General features: G+C 38.3%; 1 protein-coding gene across 1 annotated transcript in view; it reads right to left on the bottom strand.

Annotated features, from left to right (window-relative positions):
• Positions 1-4,401: 4,401 nt before the first annotated feature.
• LOC108425964 (aryl hydrocarbon receptor-like) overlaps positions 4,402-20,328 on the bottom strand; it is a 43,105-nt gene continuing 27,178 nt past the window's right edge. Inside the window, exons 4-11 of the mRNA XM_017695071.2 lie at positions 14,875-14,964; positions 11,688-11,808; positions 10,884-11,023; positions 10,063-10,265; positions 9,478-9,587; positions 8,416-8,557; positions 6,329-8,135; positions 4,402-5,382 (exon numbers count right to left, since the gene is read on the bottom strand). Of these exons, the coding sequence (XP_017550560.2) occupies positions 5,278-5,382; positions 6,329-8,135; positions 8,416-8,557; positions 9,478-9,587; positions 10,063-10,265; positions 10,884-11,023; positions 11,688-11,808; positions 14,875-14,964 (2,718 nt within the window). The 3' untranslated portion in view covers positions 4,402-5,277. The remainder of the gene's footprint in view (positions 5,383-6,328; positions 8,136-8,415; positions 8,558-9,477; positions 9,588-10,062; positions 10,266-10,883; positions 11,024-11,687; positions 11,809-14,874; positions 14,965-20,328) is intronic.

Raw genomic sequence — 20,328 nt, 5'->3', positions numbered from 1 at the left:
TTTTTTTTTTTTTTAAATATATATACACACACAAAAAATCTTTTTAAGTAAGTACTGCTCCAGTTTTCCTCCGTACTTGGACACTTTTGTTTGGTTTTATTGTTCCACAGTGTTTGTGAGGATAAGTGAAGCAATGTTATAAAATATCATTAATCTAATTATCTCAGCAAACATTTTACACCCATACCTCCATATATAAGAGAAATATTTACTTCTCGGGAATCAGGTCAGATGATTTTCAGATTTTGGGACACAATTAGTTCAAAACAATGGGATCTAACTGCTCACCCTGTGGTCATGAGGGACAGGGATGCAGTCTCACTTCCTGCTCTAAAATGCAAGGGCATGGCTAAAATAAGTCTCCGCCTACTGACTCTGACTCTGTGTTTTGGTAGACATAGAGCATTACAAAATATTTCAAGTATTAATTTACTATAAAATTTCTCAGTTTTAGCATTTGACATTGTTTTTGTGCAATTTTCAAATAAATATAGGCTTTAAATTATTTGCACATCATTGCGTTACAACATTTTTGGAAATGGGGTTGTACATAAACCTTATAAATATGTAAGGTCTGAATGCTTCATTTTTTCATTTTTTGTAAATATATATGCACTCATGTTAAATGCTTTATTTTTAGAATGTATTTCACTGTTGTTGAAAAGGCACAAATGTGGAATTTATGATGCATTTTATTATTTTCCACTTTTCTCTTAGGACTGCAACACTGAGCCATACCAAACAATAAACTAAATGTAAACAAATAAACAATCAAATCCAGCTGTTTCTGTATTTCTTTACATCTTCATTTTTGAATTATTTAGTAACATCTAACAGTTTTACAAAGGCCTAATACCAAACTCCGTGAGAGATTGCCCTGCTGCCACCAGATGGCGCTTTTAGCCTTCTGTTATCTTCATGTTGTTAAAGCATCCGATAAAAATCTGCTCCGAAGTGAATGGACGTGCAACAGTTGAGGCAAGGAGGCAGGATGCAAACGTGAGTTGCTTTTAGAGTTAGAGTCCAGAGGTGCAGAGGTTTGAAGAACAGACAAGTCCATGACAAAAACAAAATGAAACTACAACATGTACAAAAACAAGAGACAAGGTAACGTCAACAGAGTGGCATCCGCAAGTACATTCACAATGCAAGACAGACACTGAACAAACACAGGGGTATAAAGACACAGAGGGGAAACAAGAAACACCTGGAACTAATGAGGGGTGGAACACAGACAGGTGGAGCAGATAACATGGGGGCAGGGCCAGGGAGGAGATACAGAACAACAACAAAAGCACATGGTACATGAAAAAAGGCACACGGCTACAACAGAAGGGGAGAAACAGACACTCTCAGAGGGACAAAAGGACGTGACAGAACATTGTACTTTAGCTTTCACTCACAGCGTTTGAGTGTTTAAAGTTAACATTATTAAAGTATTTTACATTATTTGAATGTTGCTATAAGACCTCAATCTTTACAAAGTTTACATTTCATAATGTTTGCACTCACATGCTGCTAATATATATATATATATATATATATATATACACACACACACACACACACACACACACACACACACACACACACACACACACACACATACATACATACATACACACTGCTCAAAAAAATAAAGGGAACACTCAAATAACACATCTTAGATCTGAAAGAATGAAATATTCTTATTGAATACTTTGTTCTGTACAAAGCTGAATGTGCTGACAACAAAATCACACAAAAATCATCAATGGAAATCAAATTTATTAACCAGTGGAGGTCTGGATTTGGAGTCACACACAAAATTAAAGTGGAAAAACACACGACAGGCTAATCCAACTTTGATGTAATGCCCTTTGGGGCAGTTGTGGGCTGGAGGTTAGGGAACTGGCCCTGTGACCGGAAGGTTGCCGGTTCGATCCCCAGGGCCGACAGTCCATGACTGAGGTGTCCTTGAGCAAGACACCTATCCCCCAACTGCTCCCCGGGTGCCGTGGATAGGGCTGCCCACCGCTCCGGGCAAGTGTGCTCACTGCCCCCTAGTGTGTATGTGGTGTTTTACTTCACGGATGGGTTAAATGCGGAGGTGGAATTTCCCCGGTTGTGGGATCAAAAAAGTATGGCAGATCTGGCAAATGCCAAGCGTCCTGCACGGTGTTGGGCTGTGAGCACAACCCCCATCTGTGGACGTCAGGCCCTCATACCATACTCATGGAGTCAGTTTCTAACCGTTTGTGCAGACACAGGCACATTTGTGGCCTGCTGGAGGTCATTTTGCAGGGCTCTGGCAGTGCTCCTGCTGTTCCTCCTTGCACAAAGGTGGAGGTAGCGGTCCTGCTGCTGGGTTGTTGCCCTCCTACGGCCTCCTCCACATCTCCTGGTGTACTGGCCTGTCTCCTGGTAGCGCCTCCAGCCTCTGGATGCTACGCTGACAGATACAGCAAACCTTCTTGCCACAGTTCGCATTGATGTGCCATCCTGGATGAGCTGCACTACCTGAGCCACTTGTGTGGGTTGTAGAGTCCGTCTCCTGCTACCACGAGTGTGAAAGCACCACCAACATTCAAAAGTGACCAAAACATCAGCCAGAAAGCAGAAAGGTACTGAGAAGTGGTCTGTGGTCCCCACCTGCAGAACCACTCCTTTATTGAGTGTGTCTTGCTAATTGCTAATAATTTCCACCTGTTGTCTGTTCCATTTGCACAACAGCAGTGAAATTGATTGTCAATCAGTGTTGCTTCCTAAGTGGACAGTTTGATTTCACAGAAGTTTGATTTACTTGGAGTTATATTGTGTTGTTTAAGTGTTCCCTTTATTTTTGAGCAGTATATATATATATATATATATATATATTATACACATATATATATACATATATACACACCGATCAGGCATAACATTATGACCACCTCCTTGTTTCTACGCTCATTGTCCATTTTACTAAGTAAGCTCCACTTACTGTATAGATGCACTTTGTAGTTCTACAATTACAGACTGTAGTCCACTGCATACTTTGTTAGCCCCCTTTTACCCTGTTCTTCAGTGGTCAGTACCCCTATGGATCCTCACACAGCAGGTACCATTTGGGTGGTGTTTCATTCTCAGCACTGCAGTAACATTGACGAGGTGGTGGTGTGTTAGTGTGTGTTGCGCTGGTCTGACTGGATCAGACACAGCACACCTCACACCTCAGTGTCATTGTCTGACTGAGAGTAGTCCACCAACCAAAAATATCCAGCCAGCAATGTGTGTGTGTATATATATATATATATATATATATATGACCTGGAGGAAGTTGTGGGATTGCAGCGATATATATATATATATATATTTTTTTTTTTAATATAATTTGAAAATACCTGTTGCCCTTTGCAATGCGTTTCTTGATGAACAGACCAACAGAAATGGCCCAAAATTATGTGGAAAAAAATTATATATACATACACACACACACACATACATATGTATATGTGTGTGTGTGTATATATATATATATATATATATATATATATATATATATGTGTGTGTGTGTGTGTGTGTGTGTGTGTGTGTGTGTGTGTGTAGTGTACTTTGTAGTTCTGTGTTTATTATCAGCAAAGTAATTTGAATAAAAATATATTCTTTGAAATTTTAACATGAATTCAAAGGTTCAGAGTTTCATAGTATTTGGTGGTGTGTCCTCTTGTGCTGTAATGACGGTGTGTACTGAAGCTGCATGGACTCCACAAATTTGTGTAAAAGCCTCTGGTCAGCAGATTAAATCCACCTTGTCTTAAGTCATCCAAAAACGAGCTTCACTGGAAGAGATGAGACTAAAAACAAGATGACAAACACCTCATTATGGCCAATTTCCCAAATTTGCTTCAAGTCATGACCTAGAAATAGTGCAGAATTAGAATATTTCTTCTCAACTTTACTCATGATAACTTTTCTTTGTTTTAAATTTTTAGAAAAGAGTCTAAACTTTAAGATTTCCAATGTGGTCTCAGACTTTTGGATTTCACTCCCAATTCATTCTCCCTCTATGTATATGTATATATAGAAAATTTCACTGGGGATAATTTGGGAATTGATTTTGTATCCCCTGTGATGGACTGGCGACCTGTCCAGGGTGTATCCTGCCTTCCGCCCGAAGACTGCTGGGATAGGCTCCAGCACCCCCCCGCGACCCTGACGGAGAAGCGGCTTAGGAAATGGATGGATGGATGATTTTGTATCCATGTATTGAAGGTTTAGGTTCTGGACTTGTCTATAAAACTCACTGCATTTATAACTATGACAAAGTATGAAATATTGAAATATGTAATGTTCGTGTATTTTGAAGAGATCAGCCACAAATACTGATAAAAATAACATCAAGTAACATTTCCAGGTAAAATAAGACTGCCGAGGCACTGCAATTGAAATATTTTTTATATAAACATTATTTCCAAAGTATTCTTGGAAACTCATTTTATATGCCAGTATAAACATTTTGCCAGAGGAAATTATATCACAATAAATGAGAAAAATAAAAAATATCAGTTGCAATAAGATTCGAAAAAGCTTTTGTGAATATCCTTGTATCTTATAGGCCAGACTTACACTGAGCAGGATCTTTATATGAAAAAATAAAATCACGTAAAGCCATGTAACCACATAGGTCAAGTTATATAAGTTATGTCATGAAAAAAGATATTTGTGCGTTACATCGTTTAAGCATACCACAGTCTCGGTGGAGGGTTTTCGGCTTCATGGCCTGCTCTGAAATGACACTCATTAAAGATCAGTATAAGTATCTCGTAGGTACACTGTGGAAGGGTTACTGTGCATATGTGATAGAATAGCCACTAATCAGAACAGGAAAGGAGGGGGTCATTTTGTGTTAAATCACACCACCCATTACTGATCCACTACATTTGAGAATACGAAGCGAGGGCAGATTGTCCTGCAGAAAGAACACTCAGTGCACTCAGTCAGCTAAGGTCAGCATTTTTCTTTACCTAACAATAATTTCCTAACCAAGGCACCAATTTGGGCCAAACATATTTCTAGTAGGGACTGTGCACTTTTCTATAATTATAATCAATGCCCACATTTAATCTTTAATTAAATAATAATCTTGCCCTTTTCTTCCACATTTTACTATACAACACTAGTGCAGTCCTTTAGACAGAGCACAGAGAACGCAAACTCACTGTGGATTCTTATTTAAACGTCCATAAATGAGTTCATTCTTAGTCAAAACCCTGATGTCCACTGAACGTTGAGGATTCAGATAAATGGGGAGGAGTCTTAGAGGTTGCAGCAGTTGGCTTTGCCGTTCTCAGAAAGGTAGATTCCTTTTACGAGTGGAGGAATGGAGAAAGAGGAGCTGTATTCCACAGGATGGTGTTCAATCTGTGGGAGATTCCAATGGGGTTTAATATGTTACTACATTTTTCCAAGCAAAAAACAATGTAATGCAAAATAGTGTATATCAAATAAAGCCTGAAATATTTGTTAAAACATTTGGTGCTGCTTGATACATAAATCAATTTAAGCAGATTCATCCATGATCTAATGATGGCTATTGTCCCCATGCTAATATAACCAGCAGTATGATTAGAAATGGGTTTATTCAGCACTTTGGGCAATGGACTTTTGGGTCAATTCTCTTGTCCTCGAGTCAGTGTCCGACTCAAAACTTGTGGGTCGAGTCCGTCTCAGGCAAGATTTCAGGCCCAATTCAAGCTCTAATAGTCATATTCCATATTTAAAAGAATCACAACACACATATCAAAAGAGTGAGGGAACTAGTCCCAATGACACATGATAGAAGTATGCATTTTTGTAGCAAAATACACTATATGGACAAACGTTATGGGACACCTACACATTACACCTAGAGGAGCCTATGACATCCCCATTATACTAAATCCATAGGCACTTATATGCAGTTGGTCTCGCTTTGTAGCTATAACAGCTTCCACTCTTCTGGAAGAATTTCAACAAGATTTTGGAGTGTAGCTGTGGGAAGTTTTGATCATTCACCCAGAAGAGCATTTGTGAGGTCAGATGTTGGACGAGAGGGCCTGACTCGAAACCTCTGTTCCAGTACATCCCAAAGGTGTTTGATGGGGTTAAGGGCAGAGCTCTGTGAGGGCCAGCCAAGTTCTTCCACATCAAATTCAACCAGCCTTGACAGTTTCATTACTTGGTTAATTGAATAAAAAATTATAAATTATACAAAAAATGTTAGTTGCAGCCCTTATACATAAATAAATAAAGCTTTTTATTTGCCAAATTATCCGATACAAGTGTACAAATCATAAGCAACTATTAAGTAGAAAGTAACAATCCTTACCTGTATCTGTCCATTGCAGTCATTGTATTGCTGGGAGACACTCTGACTTTTGGAGACACCAGACACCACATGACAAGACGGTGGACTGATGCAGGCATCTTCTTGCGGAATTGAAGATGTGCCCACCACTGGCTCATTCCTCATCCACTGAAAATAACAGGATGCCTGTGGTGGACTCTGGTTGTCAGGTATTGTCTTCTTGAAGCATGATGCAATGGTCACTGCCTGGGCCTGAGGATGCGGTTGATCTGCATTTGTGAGTGGAGAGCGACTCTCAAACATGCAACTGCTGAGTGGAGAACAGTGGTTAGCTGCCAGTCTATTGCTCGTTGTATGGTAAGCGTCATTGGTTATGCTTTTGCATTCATCAGCGGAGCTCGGAGAAGTTTCTGGCAAGAGGTGCACGAGAGGGAATTCAGGTGTTTCCAAATTCTGATAACTCTCGGGTACAAGTCTATTCTTGACAAGGACAGGACAGGGCTGCTCTGGGAGTGCCTGTTTCCACTGTTCCGAAGGCTGCATGTTGCTCTGCTGGGGGAATTTTAGGAGATTTGGGCAAGGGGGACTGACATCAGATGATACGTGACTCTTGCATGGGGACAAGGACGGACTGTGGTTCCCTGTACCCAAATCCGTTTTGTTCCAGTGGTTGGCGGTTGGTTGGCTTGACTGATGAAAACCATTTTGCAAGTAATGCATCTGTGGGGTTTCAGTCTGGTTTACAGGATAGGACCCAAACTGGCAAGAGGACATTAGAGAGGTTTGCACCTTGGCCTTGTCTCTGCCATTCTGTAAAGTTTGCTGTGATTCCCAACTATTGTAAGGGATAATGAGTGTGCTCGATGTTGTTTTTTGACCCAAGTGCTTCTGGGTCTGGCTGAACAATTCTTTGCTGTCGAATGTAAAGAGGCCAGTCTGTGATAAATTATTTACAAAGTTATGCAGGGATGTATCCTCCTGATTCCCTGGAATGCTGAGTCCCATGGTAGCATTTGGACCCAATTGTGAAAGTCTCTGTGAGATCTGAGTTGCACTAACTGCTGCGACTATTTCTTGCTGAGCCCTTCCAACAAAGTCCAGTTTGTTTAGATCATGTTTGGCTGCTTCTCTGCTATCCAAGCTGTGACCAGTGGAGAATCCACATTCATGATTCACTGTAGTTGCAGGACACTGCCCAGACTGCCCTCTGAATGGGTTGGTTTTGGCTGGTGCAGGGGCAGTCGGCTGTGGTGGTGGACCATTGATGGTTTCCTTGTACAAGGCGTCCTCCACATAAGAGAAGATGTCATTGGTGAGGATTTCATCAAAGCTAAGGCCTTTTTCACTGCCACTGCTTTCTTTGGCCATCCTCAAAAGAGCATTTTCCCACTCCTTCAACTCCGTGCTGTCCACCTCCATTTGCTGAAGGGCTGCGCAAAGGTCTCCATCTTGAGCCAGCTGTTCCAAAGTATCAATCATGGACACAACAGTGTCCTTCTCCTCCTCCTTTATGGTTTCATCTTTCAGAGCATGACTGGGCACATTGAAGAGAGCCCAGCTATCCATGAAGGCTTCATCCACTGTAAACTCAGGCTCAGTGGGATGCTGATAGATAGTCTTGTCCTGTTTCTGAATGGAAGCGAGGATCGAGCGAGGATCCATAGCCTTTTGGTCAATCCCACTCAGAATGGAAGGCTCCTTGTTGTTACTTTCTGGACTCATTATGTCAAGAGTGGGAGAGGTATCATAGAGGACCGCTTCACCTGTGGTGAGGCTAAAGGGAAGCTGCAATCTCCTCTGGCGCAAGTGTTCCTCTCCTTCAGCATTACTGAAAGGAAACAGAAGAAAAATAAGCTCACAGTTAATTAACACTTCTCTTTTGCATATGCAGCAGTGTATGCTGAGAAAAAGTCTATATTCAGGCTTTTATGTAAGTGCTTTGAGGGCTGTATTTAGCCAGGTATATATATATATATATATATATATATATATACACACTAAGACAATACAAATTAGTCACATTAAAATATACCTGCCAAGCATGACATGCATCATGCACATGGCCAGCTATTAATTGCTGACTGATTACTGATACTGGTACTACTTACACCAAAGCTCGCTGCCGGGCGATGATAAAGTCAGGCCGTCCACCTTTGTACACAAGCCTGGCATTTGCCTGGACCCATATCCATCCTCCATTCTTGGTTAAAAGTCGGAAAACTGTCATTCCACTCTCTCCCGTCTTTATCACTAAGAGAAGAAAACATTTACGATCAACAAATAAACAAAACACTATGGTACATTAACATTGTTTAAACATGCAGTATAGCCCAGGGATTTGCATTCCGACTAAATTAGACATTCAAATGTTCGGAAGATTTAATGAACGGATGTCCACTTTTCGGCAGGGAAGAAAAAAAAGCAACAAACAAAAAAGAAAAAATTCCAAAACTGGCATAGGGACTTACTTTTTAGATAACAGCACCGGAGGTTAAAACATGAAAATGTTTTGTGGGTTTTTTTTTTTTTTATGTCAGTTGACTTGACACTAACTGTTTCAATGTTGGATGCTGATGAGGACGTGGCATCTGCTACACAAGGTCTTTTCTCGTCAGTGAACGATGTGACGTTAGCTTGTCAGAGAAATTAATTTTCACTGTTTCTGGATCCAACATCAGCTAGAGTGGTTAAACTAGTTAGCCTGGTTCCTATCACCACTACTGTGAAAACATCAAACCACACTGAATGGCATTGTTTACATCTAAACCATTTAGTTATGCAGAACATTTGGGAAAAAATGGGTGGAATTCCACTTTAAGAATGCATTGTCGGTGATGCGTTATTTTTCAGGTAGTCACACCGTAGTGGTAAAGTGCAATATACTAACTCGTAAAACACGGTGACATTTCATAATCCTGACAAAACATAAAACTGGCATTTACCTGAATCGTTGGACAGTACATTTCCATCTTTCTCTGATGAAACATAGCAACTAAATTAATAGTGTTTTCAGTTTTCAATTTTAGGCACCTTGAATAGTTTAGCTGAACTCAAGTACCCAAGCACATCCCTACAATGACCATAGCAATAAGCAATATATGTGAATTTCATAAAGACGACAAGAGCTCCAAAACACAATAGAACAAACACTGGTGTGAACATTAACATACTTCTGACATGATTGTCGGCACAATGCATCATATCGGCAGCGTGAATGAACTGATAGCCAGACCCCTTCATGCACAGCTCCATTTCTGAGTAACCCAATACGACTTTGCCCCTAAAAGAAAGACAAATAGCTCAGTATTTCACAGCAAAACTTACATCTTATCAAGTGAAATGATTTTAAATCTAATCGATATATCTAACATTTCTCAATCTGAGATTGCTGTAAACTTACTATGACATTATTTAATTTATTTGTAGTTATTTTGTATGTGTTTTAGATAATTTCCAATTATTTCACTTTATTAGCAGATTTCGGTGCTGACTGACTGTAATAGCTTAAAACAAATAAAATATGCCTAGAAATAAGATAGATCTTATTCTAGTAAGCATTTACCAATCACAAATAAGAAACATTAGATATCAATAAGATTTAAGATAATTATGCCATTTGTTCAGTCCAAGTAAAGAAACAAAATACCAAAAATAGGGATTATGATAATGATATTGCTAAATTGTTATAATAATATGTATTATTGTCAGATGCTATACCATTCATAACAGGGTTTATGCAGAATACTGAAAGTTACCTGGAGTCAATGCCCAGAGGAGTGAAGTCCAGCTTATGCTTTGTCTGAAAAATGAGTGTCTTTGTGCGTATCTCCAGAATGGCTGGTGGCTGGACAGGTGTGGCAATGGCAAAAAGGGCAAGCTGTGGCTGGAGTACAGAACCATCCTCAGCCTTCTTGTTCTGCCCAATGAGGAACTTCAACCTTCCCTGAAAATTCAGTTTCTGGAAGAACATTGAAATATTGAATGTACAATGTACAAAAATGTACAAAAAAAACTACAAAAGAAGTCTTCGTAGTATGTTCTTTCAAAAATATGGCTTACATGGTTTGCATTTCATTGCATCCTATATTATTTACATTCTGCACAGCATCCCAGCTTTTTTTAAAATGGGGTTGTAATATTATAATACTTTAATAATATAATAATAAAATTATATAATAATATGTAATATTATAATACTATAATGTATATGTAATATTATAATACTACTATAAATTTTTTGCAACATATGACATGTATCAATTTTTTTTTAGATTTGGAATAACCATTTGGAATAAAGTGCACTGTAAACAAAAAAAAATCTACTAACTGGTAAAAATAAATTAATAATGTAAGATAATGAGCTGCCATCCTATCAGCTGCGTGTTACTATACAGTTGATGCAGTTACACAATTGGTCTCTATAATCAAACTAAATTTATATGCAGTTGTTTAGTGCTGTAGAAGTGCTGGATAACCATAATACAGACAAAAAAGCTCAGATGTATTTCATTATAACAATGACTCCTATATACAATATTTTTAGGCTTATCTATAAAAAGTACTCTTCAGAACGTACCAGAAACCCAGATGAGTTGTCCAGAAGGCACCGGAAACGACACACAAAAGCCCTCTCGAGAAAAGAGGAATTTTCTGGTGGGATGTACTGTGGGTCGTAGGTCATGATATTTCTTGTGATGTCACTGCTGTTCTGCATACCTTATGGGTAAAATAATTTTGAAAAACGTTAATCCTGAAAGTTAAAGTAAATGGGGAAACAACACCTCCGCTCTGTTACGTATTCTCACCAAAAGCACCTTATTCTGTGTCAAAACATTGTTAAAAATGCATTTGACCAGATTGTATTTTCAAATTCATGGTCTTCCCAACCTGTCAATCATACTTCAATCAATCAAAACCTGCTTCTAGCTTGGTGTTCTCTATGATAATGCAATTTAAATGCATTTAGAGAGTGAAATGCAGATGAGTTTTAATATATATTTTAGTCATGACAGCATTATTGCATAATCACTTTAAGCATAATTATGCAGTTACAGTATACAAATATATCTTAATGAAAATATAGCTATTCATAAAGCATCTAAATCTCTATGTAAAATATTAATACTAGTATATAACATGGCAAATTAAAATCACAGTATTTAAACTGAATTCCCATTTTGAGCTCAACATTGTATAAAGAAATGGGAAATTACATACATTTTTAATTAAAAACATTTTAATTTTGATACTGATATATTTACATACTAGTAGTAGTATATTTTGAAATATATAGAAGTACTGTGTGTATATATATTTTTTGTTTTGTTTTATGTTTCTTTTTTTCTGTATGAAAGCTCTACTTTAAGCCAGATTCACTTACCATCACCATCCCCATCTGCATCTAACAGTTTTGGGTTGAGAGCGAAATGAAGCTGCCTGCGGAACATGGCTCTGTCATCGATGTGGATGAATTCAAACACACTCTGATGGACCATATCAGACTGCAAAGGAAGAAGAGAAGATATTAGTAATACAGACATGCACACAGACCATTTCGATGACTGCCACATCAACGTCCACCACGCCAAAGACTGTAACGGTGTCATGCCAGACTGTCATGGAGTGACTCAGAATGGCAGCGGCTCATCTTTACTGACGAATCCAGCTTTTGTCTTAGTGGAGATGACCAATGAATCTGTGTGTGGAGGCACCATGGTCAGTGCTAAGATGAATGGTTTGTTGTCATGCGTCACACGTCCAGAAAGCTTATGTGGGAATACTCAAACTGCACGGGACGGATTATCGCAGGACACTATTAGGAACTTCATGCCAAGACGTCTGGCACATTGCATTAACAACCATGGCGGCCCAACACCATACTGAGAGTCACTACTCCTGTATGTGTAACTCAATAAATATTGCCCATATCAGTCTAAATTTTTAATCATTTATTGTTCCTGGTAATCTTCCTTCTGAATAGCATTGCCATCTGACACTTCCTTCTGGGTGCAACTATTTTTTAGATGATGAGTGTACATTAAATAGTGGTAGTCCTAATTATTCTGCAGACTTGATTGTTTTGTTACCCCAGCCCAGTATGCAACTGGCTCAAAAATCTGGACACATCTACAAGGAGCTGTCTTTAAGCATGGCTGCTAATAAAAAAGAGCTCTGAGAACAATGCTTTCGGAAATCAGATACTATGTCTTTAAGCGGACTGGTTTTTCTAGTTGATGCAGATGGAGATATTAGCGCTTTAGGTTTCAGTAGCACTTTTAATAACAATTGCAACATGTTCCTTAATGTCACCTTACAGAAACATTTTTGCAGGAGTTAAAGACAAGCGTGTCAAAAAGGAAAACAAGTTCAGGGTTGGTTATTTACTTTTTTCTTTCACTGCTCACTGAAAGGCCGGGATCCTTGCCAAGAGGTTGAGTAACATAGTAAGCAAATACTGGCACACAGAGGCTTTTGATTTTGGTAGGAAAGTATGCGCCTTTCTAGCATGTAAAAAGAAAGCCTGCTTACATGCAGTGATGAACTGAGCACTTATTAGAAACATTCAAGGAGTTTTTTCATTTTTAACTAATTATGAAAGATGTTCTTGGGTTCCTAGGAAGTTCTTGGGCTCCAGGTGTTTTTCCCAATGTTGACAGTGATATATCATATTCACTCTGTACACCTGCAGCACCTGACACATTTAGTTTCAACCTGACTCCCCCTCACACAGTTTCTGGTTCATGAGCGATAAACATTCCTCACGCATACGGACCAAGGTGGCCGGCCTGCATTCAAAAATCACCATAGTCTGTATGCTGTACTTTATCTCTTATGGTGTGGATAATTTTTGCAAACGACATTATTTGACTTGAATGTAATTTGAATTGCAAACACACCAAGCAGAAGTTTTTCTGTCTCTCTGTGATAAAATCCTCTGAAGCTTCAGATCAGGAAAGGTAACTTGAACCAGTTCCTATCAAAATTGTGTCTGTATATTCCAGCAATGTGGAGTGTAAATGAGTGAATAATAAGTGGTATCTGTGCTGAGAAAAAACTGCTTCTCCAAATAAGTATGGTTGTTGGTATTTGAAGCAATTGGCCATTTTATCAGAAACACCTATCATGTACAGTGGCCACAAGAAGTATTTTGATGCCTTAAACATTTAACTATTGGAAACTTCTCCATGTAGCTTCAAAAAAAAAAAAACAACATTTAGCACAAAATTAAACTGACAGTAGACTCTCTGACTGCAGAGAGTCTAACCAGACTGAGGCTACTTCAGAGCACAGAGGTTGAAACCTCAATTAAAAAAAAAAAAAAGATGACGATGAGCTTGTTTTCTTTAATGGAATCATGAGCTTGTTAGTGTGCAAAGGAGGCAATTTTGGATGTAGACCTCCAGAAGTCTGCAAAGAAACAGCTAAACAGTCTGAAACATATCAACTGACAGTCTTGGAATGGTTGGTTTAAAATAAATGCCCCTTGGTTTGATATTTTGTTTCCTAACACAATGAACTCAACACATTTATGGTGCATTTATACTTATAGTACATTTCTCTTGGTCCGGACCAAAACATAAAATAATACATAGTTTTAGTTTTGGTTCACTTTTCGTTCACACTGACATATTTAACACTAAACCAAAACATGTAAACAAAAAAAGTCATAGGAGTAAATAGTCACGACTGACTGGGCAGATTTAATGACATACAATAACGGAGATAATGCCCACCAAGCTTTCTGAATTGCACTCTGTTCTGCCTGGGCTTACTGGTTTTATTTACATCTTGTTCTGTCATCTTGTGATATTAGAGAAATAAGCCATGAGACTCCCTCTGTTACCATGGTTACAATGCAAGGCAAAGTGAAATCCTTGTAACAGCCTCAAGAGGTTCAATGCTTATCCAGAAAGGAAAACCTCAGCACTTTAATTTATATATAATATAACTTATGTGTGCAGTCAAATGTGTATATAGAGTATTTTGTAATGATTTTAAACATCACTTTACACCCAAACTATCCATTCTATAATTACAGATTTAGAGATCATGAAGAGATCATAAACACATCCATTGATACTTCAAACAAACTGCACCACAGCTTGTTCTGAGCTTTGAACCTGCTCAGGAGGTCTTGGTTCACTTATTTGGTGGGCACCAGAATAAGGAGGATAGTGTTCTCACTTGATCCATTGAATAACACTAACAGAACAAGGGTTCATTTTAAGCCAACCAAACCTGCCTAGTCTGAATGCACCCTTAAAGCATGTCACAAAGTGGGGGCAGAGTACAAGCACTTTAAAGGTTTACAGTTGTTGATGGTTGCCTATCAGTTGCTTTGCACTCATAAAAATCATACTTGGTCAGTGGTAGTCCTACGATGGCCCCTTTCCACCAATGTATCAGGATGCCTGATAAATTGCAACAAGTTGGCTACAGTAAGTAACTGTAAACCTACAAAGTGCATCTATAAAGTGCTTGTTTCTGATAAAATGGCCAGTAAGTGCAGATATAAAGCATTTAAGTGTAGATCATTTGGAGCTGCAGTAGTGGAGAACATAACTCACCTGGTGGAAGCCAAGATAATCCTGGACAGTAGGCGATGCATAGAAGACGTATCCCTCTGCAGTTACCACCAACACAAAACCATTGAGAGCCTACCAAAAAAAAAAAACAGTGTAAAAAGTTAGTAATAGCACTCATAGCTAAATTTAAAAGTCGTGTTTTAGAACTGAACACTTGAAATGGAATCATTTAAAATGCTTATTGAGGGTGAAGCTCATTTTGAAGTTTTTAATTGTGAAAAAGTCTGTGTTCTTAAGCTTCTAGTAAGTTCTCAGATTCCAAAAGTGGTTCCAAATTGTAATAGTCATAAATCATAATAATTCTGTACACTTGCAGCACCTGATACATTTAGTTTCAATCTGACTCCCTCTCCAACAGTTTCTGCTTTATTTTGACTCTGATGTACAATTAAAGATAACGAGAAATGGCAGAAAATTGATACTATGTTATCAGGTTCCAAAGGTATGTCACATGGTTATACAAGGAAAAGATGTTTCACTTTGACCATAACTGATGCGGATTTTGAGTAACTACTTTCTGAAGCCATTATGTAAGTGTTTGCTCTGCTATTTATTCATAAGGTGAGTAATTGCTGGCAGATATTCTATAAAGGGGAAAGTTTAACTGCTATTAATAGTAGTATTGGAATATATTAATCATAAACAATAACCTTACGCACTATTTTCACTCACACATGCACTGATGCACGTACTGTCACGCTCCAATGCCATGGAGTGAAAACGTCAGGACAACGGAATTCCAGCAGTTTGCAAGCTATCTTTAGCCAGCCAAGGGGAATCCCACTAAAGACTTCCAGTAGCACTAATGTAATAATTCATTTAGAAACTTTCAAAAATTCTGTTTAATTAAATTGCTGAAATGTGAAACAGAGCTATTCAGAGTGGTTTAGGGTGAAATGGTTCATTGTAGAGACTCAGATTTCTTTACAGTGGTGGTGATAGGAACCAGGGGTAGCCGTGTCTACAACACGAATATAGCCATTTTATTTACTGTCCAAAACCACCAGTGAACCTACATGTGTCTTCTGGGATGCTGATGATGAAATACCTTTTTCTTTGGGGACTATATTGCCCCACAATGTCCTGCATGTATCCCTGCACCGAAAGTATGTTTTAGAACCAAAATCTTCTCAAAAATATCAAGTTTCCCTAGAATGGAGCATTTCACACCAAACCACCTTGAATGACTTTGTTTACATCTTGAGAATTCAATGACGCAGGAATTTTTAAAAATCAGTGGAGTTCAGAAAATGAAGAAGCCAGCATTAGCAGCCTGCATGTTCAGAGTTTTTAGAGTCATTAGAGTCTTCTACTCACTGCACTTATATACACTATAGTGTGATTATAGTAAGTTATTGGCTCTTTTGGTTGTAAACCACACTGATAATTATTAGGGATGCACTGATATCACTTTTTCCCCTCCGATACGACACCGGTGGATCCCCAAGTATGAGCCAACAGCAAGTACCAATACTTATAAAATCTAACCTAACCTAACTGCTCAATGGGTGCTTATACATATATATATATATATATATATATATATATATATATATATATATATATATATATATATATATATATATGTATGTAATTTTACTTTTTACTTAGAAAAACATCAGTGTTCTGTGTCACAAGCAAAAAGAATGAATGGTATGTACTTGTTGGATAACTTCATGTTTATATGGCTAAAGCTAAAAGTAACTGTGGCACTGTTCATCTCTAAATGCTTCATTAAATCTGATTAATTAACATCTTTACTGGTCATGCCTGCCCTTGAAATACCGGCATTAAGCCTTTGAAATAAGGATTTAGTACTGCTTGTTTCAAATTTGAAATAATCCCAGACCGCTGATAGGTCTCTTGCTTCATTTAATACTTCAACTACAGAAAGTACCTGATACCAATAGTGTATTTAAGTGCTAGTGATGGTGCTGAAATGGTATCGGTATTGATTAGGCTTGTCACAATTATTACGTTATCGCAATTATTTGAGATGACTGCAGTTTTCCGGATTTGATTTCACAATAATATTAAACTGCAAAAAAGAAAATATGAACTGGGTGTCTATTAATATTACACCATAGACTACTTCACGGTGTTAACCCAATATGAAAGACCTCAGTATGCGAAAATGTGTGTGAAGTGATTTTACAGCAGGACATGAAAATAACTGGTAGCCAAATCAAGTAGCTTAATCAAATCTGATCAAGTGTGGGGCAATATTGAACATATTATAAAATGATTATAAAATTATATTTCACACTTATATTTGACCACAGCAAAGAAAATGTGAACTGACTGTGTTGGATTAAGGCACCTAAATGTAAATGCAGTTATTGAGACATATAAAAAAAAGTTATTACTTATGATTTTGTGTAACTGAGACATACAGCTGTAACTGAGACATACAGCTATCTAGCAAGCATAGCTTTTAAAGATGCATATAATGAACAAGAAAAGGCAATTGCATCATGTATTGTAAATATATGACAGTTAATCATCAGTTAAAATGTCATGATCTTGACAGCCCTAATACTGTTGCAACAGTAATCATAATAAAACAATTTCCAAATCAACTAGTGTTCATATCTACACCATACAATCATTCAGCAGCATGTTGGCAATAGTTATCAAGCTGTCATGAGCTAACACCAACACCCCCTATCTGCTAATGAACTCAGCTGCGAGCGTATGATAGTCTTCAGTGAGGAACATTTGACACACCAGCTTGAGCACAGTGAAGTCGTGCGGAGGAGGAAAGCTTACACTGCTTTGTTTGCTGTTGCTGAGCGTGACGGCACTTTCACAAATGTGGCCAGAACAAACTGTCTCCGTTGTTATAACTTCCTTGTATTTAAGTAATGACCTGACTTACCTTGATGCACCTACATAAACTCTGTCTAGCGACTGAATTATGCAACATGGAGTAACGGCTGTCAGTGAGACTGAGCTTTACATAAGTTTTCATAAACTCATAATGACTAATAATGAGTTTATTAAGTTTAAGTTAAGTTCTTAATAAACTCATTATTAGTCATTATCTGTCAAAAATTCCATCAGTGTGCTTATTGAATACTTTACATTAAATCATAAAATGTTACAATTTATTTATAAAACACATCATTTGATTCTAATATCTGGCGGGCTGAGTCACGTTCAGAGCCGCAAAATACTCACTTTTACCAGTACAGATGTCCTGATCTGTTCCAGTATAGTCTAATGGATCAGGCATTGGCTACATTAAGCCTGATCCAAGCCAGATCCTTTGTTTCTTTGTTTCCACTGTTGCAGAGGTGATGTAAAACAGGCATTAGCTACAACATGCTGTAGAAACCTACAAGCAGAGCCAGGCCTGACCTCCCTGAGGCCCTAAGTAAAATTCTTAAAAGGGCCTTCCTACCTGAGTTGTGAGCCATGTAAACCATTTGTAATTGCCACACAGACACACCTGACACCCCAGCGCTCCCCTTACAAGCCTCACTTGAGAATCAGTGTCTTGTTTTAGAACGATGTGTGCCTATACACTGTTAGAAATAAAGGTTCTATGCAGGTACAACCCCAATTCCAATGAAGTTGGGACGTTGTGTAAAACATAAATAAAAACAGAATACGATGATTTGAAAATCCTTTTCAACCTATATTCAATTGAATACACTACAAAGACAAGCTATGTAATGTTCAAACGGATAAACTTTATTGTTTTTTGCAAATATTCACTCATTTTGAATTTGATGCCTGCAACACGTTCCAAAGAAGTTGGGACAGGGCCAACAAAAGGCTGAGAATAGAGCCAGGTTCACCACTTTGTGAACAACTGCATGAGCAAATAGTCCAACAGTTTAAGAACGTTTCTCAATGTGCAATTGCAAGAAATTTAGGGATTTCATCATCTACAGTTCATAATATCATCAAAAGATTCAGAGAATCTGGAGAAATCTCTGCAAGTATGCGGAAAAGCAGAAAACCAACACTGAATGCCCGTGACCTTCGATCCCTCAGGCGGCACTGCATTAAAAACCGACATCATTCTGTAACGGATATTCCCACATGGGCTCAGGAACACTTCACAAAACCACTGTCAGTGAACACAGTTCGTCGCTCCATCTACAAGTGCAAGTCAAAACTCTGCCATGCAAAGCGAAAGCCAGATATCAACACCACCCAGAAACACCGCTGGCTTCTCTGGGCCCGAGCTCATCTGAGATGGACTAATGCAAAGTGGAAAAGTGTCCTGTGGTCTAACAAGTCCACATTTCAAATTGTTTTTGGAAATCATTGATGTCGTGTCCTCTGGACCAAAGAGGAAAACGACTGCCCAGATTGTTATCAGCGCAATGTTCAAAAGCCAGCATCTCTGATGGTCTGGCGGTGTGTTAGTGCCCATGGCATGGGTAACTTGCACATCTGTGAAGGCACCATTAATGCCTGCAGTCCAGACCTGTCTCCCATTGAAAATGAAGCGCAAAATAGAAACCCCAGACTGTTTAGCAACTGAAGTTGTACATCAAGCAAGAATGGGAAAGAATTCCACCTACAAAGCTTCAACAATTAGTGTCCTCAGTTCCCAAATGCTTATCGAGTGTTGTTAAAAGGAAAGGTGATGTAACACAGTGGTAAACATGCCCCTGTTCCAACTTCTTTGGAACATGTTGCAGGCATCAAATTCAAAATGAGTGAATATTTGCAAAAAACAATAAAGTTTATCCGTTTGAACATTAAATATCTTGTCTTTGTAGTGTATTCAATTGAATATAGGTGGAAAAAGATTTGCAAATTTTGTATTGTTTTTATTTATTTTTTACACAACGCCCCCACTTCATTGGAACTGGGGTTGTACATCTTTTGTTCATCAAGGTACAAACAATGTAAATGTTCCCTGAAATGTACACCAGTGGTCCAATTTAAGGTCCAACGAAAAGTATGTATTTGTATCGAATGTTTTAAAACAAAACAATAAAAAAGTCTGATGTTTGAGTCAATACAACTTAGAAATATAATTTCAAGGGATTGTGGGACATTTATTTTCCCTGACTAAAGTTATTGAGATGTACCATTGAGAGTGACCGTACCACCCCAGTGACCGTATCATACCTTTTTTTTTCTGGGAGTGTAGGGAGTGTGCCGTCACACCTATTAATTATATGGATTGGACTGGTCTCCACAAACACGAGTTTCATTTCATGCATGTATCTACGAACACACACACAACTCGGTTATGTTTTCCGAGCTGCAGTTTGTATATGTTGCCCATTCACACTCATAAAACGTAATAAATAGTTGAATTTCATTTTCACAGACTAAAGACAGCCCAGCTAGCACATTAACTTTTATTTGTTAAAAGTTACTGTTGTTTGCTGACATTAAACTTGGAGAGGAGGGAACGCAAGATTACCTGGCTGCCATTCCCACAATTCACTTTGATGGTGTTTTTCT

The sequence above is a fragment of the Pygocentrus nattereri genome, chromosome 6 (genome assembly GCF_015220715.1).
Source record: "Pygocentrus nattereri isolate fPygNat1 chromosome 6, fPygNat1.pri, whole genome shotgun sequence".
NCBI classification, from domain to species: Eukaryota; Metazoa; Chordata; class Actinopteri; order Characiformes; family Serrasalmidae; genus Pygocentrus; species Pygocentrus nattereri.
This window is presented reverse-complemented; position numbering and strand designations above follow the sequence as displayed.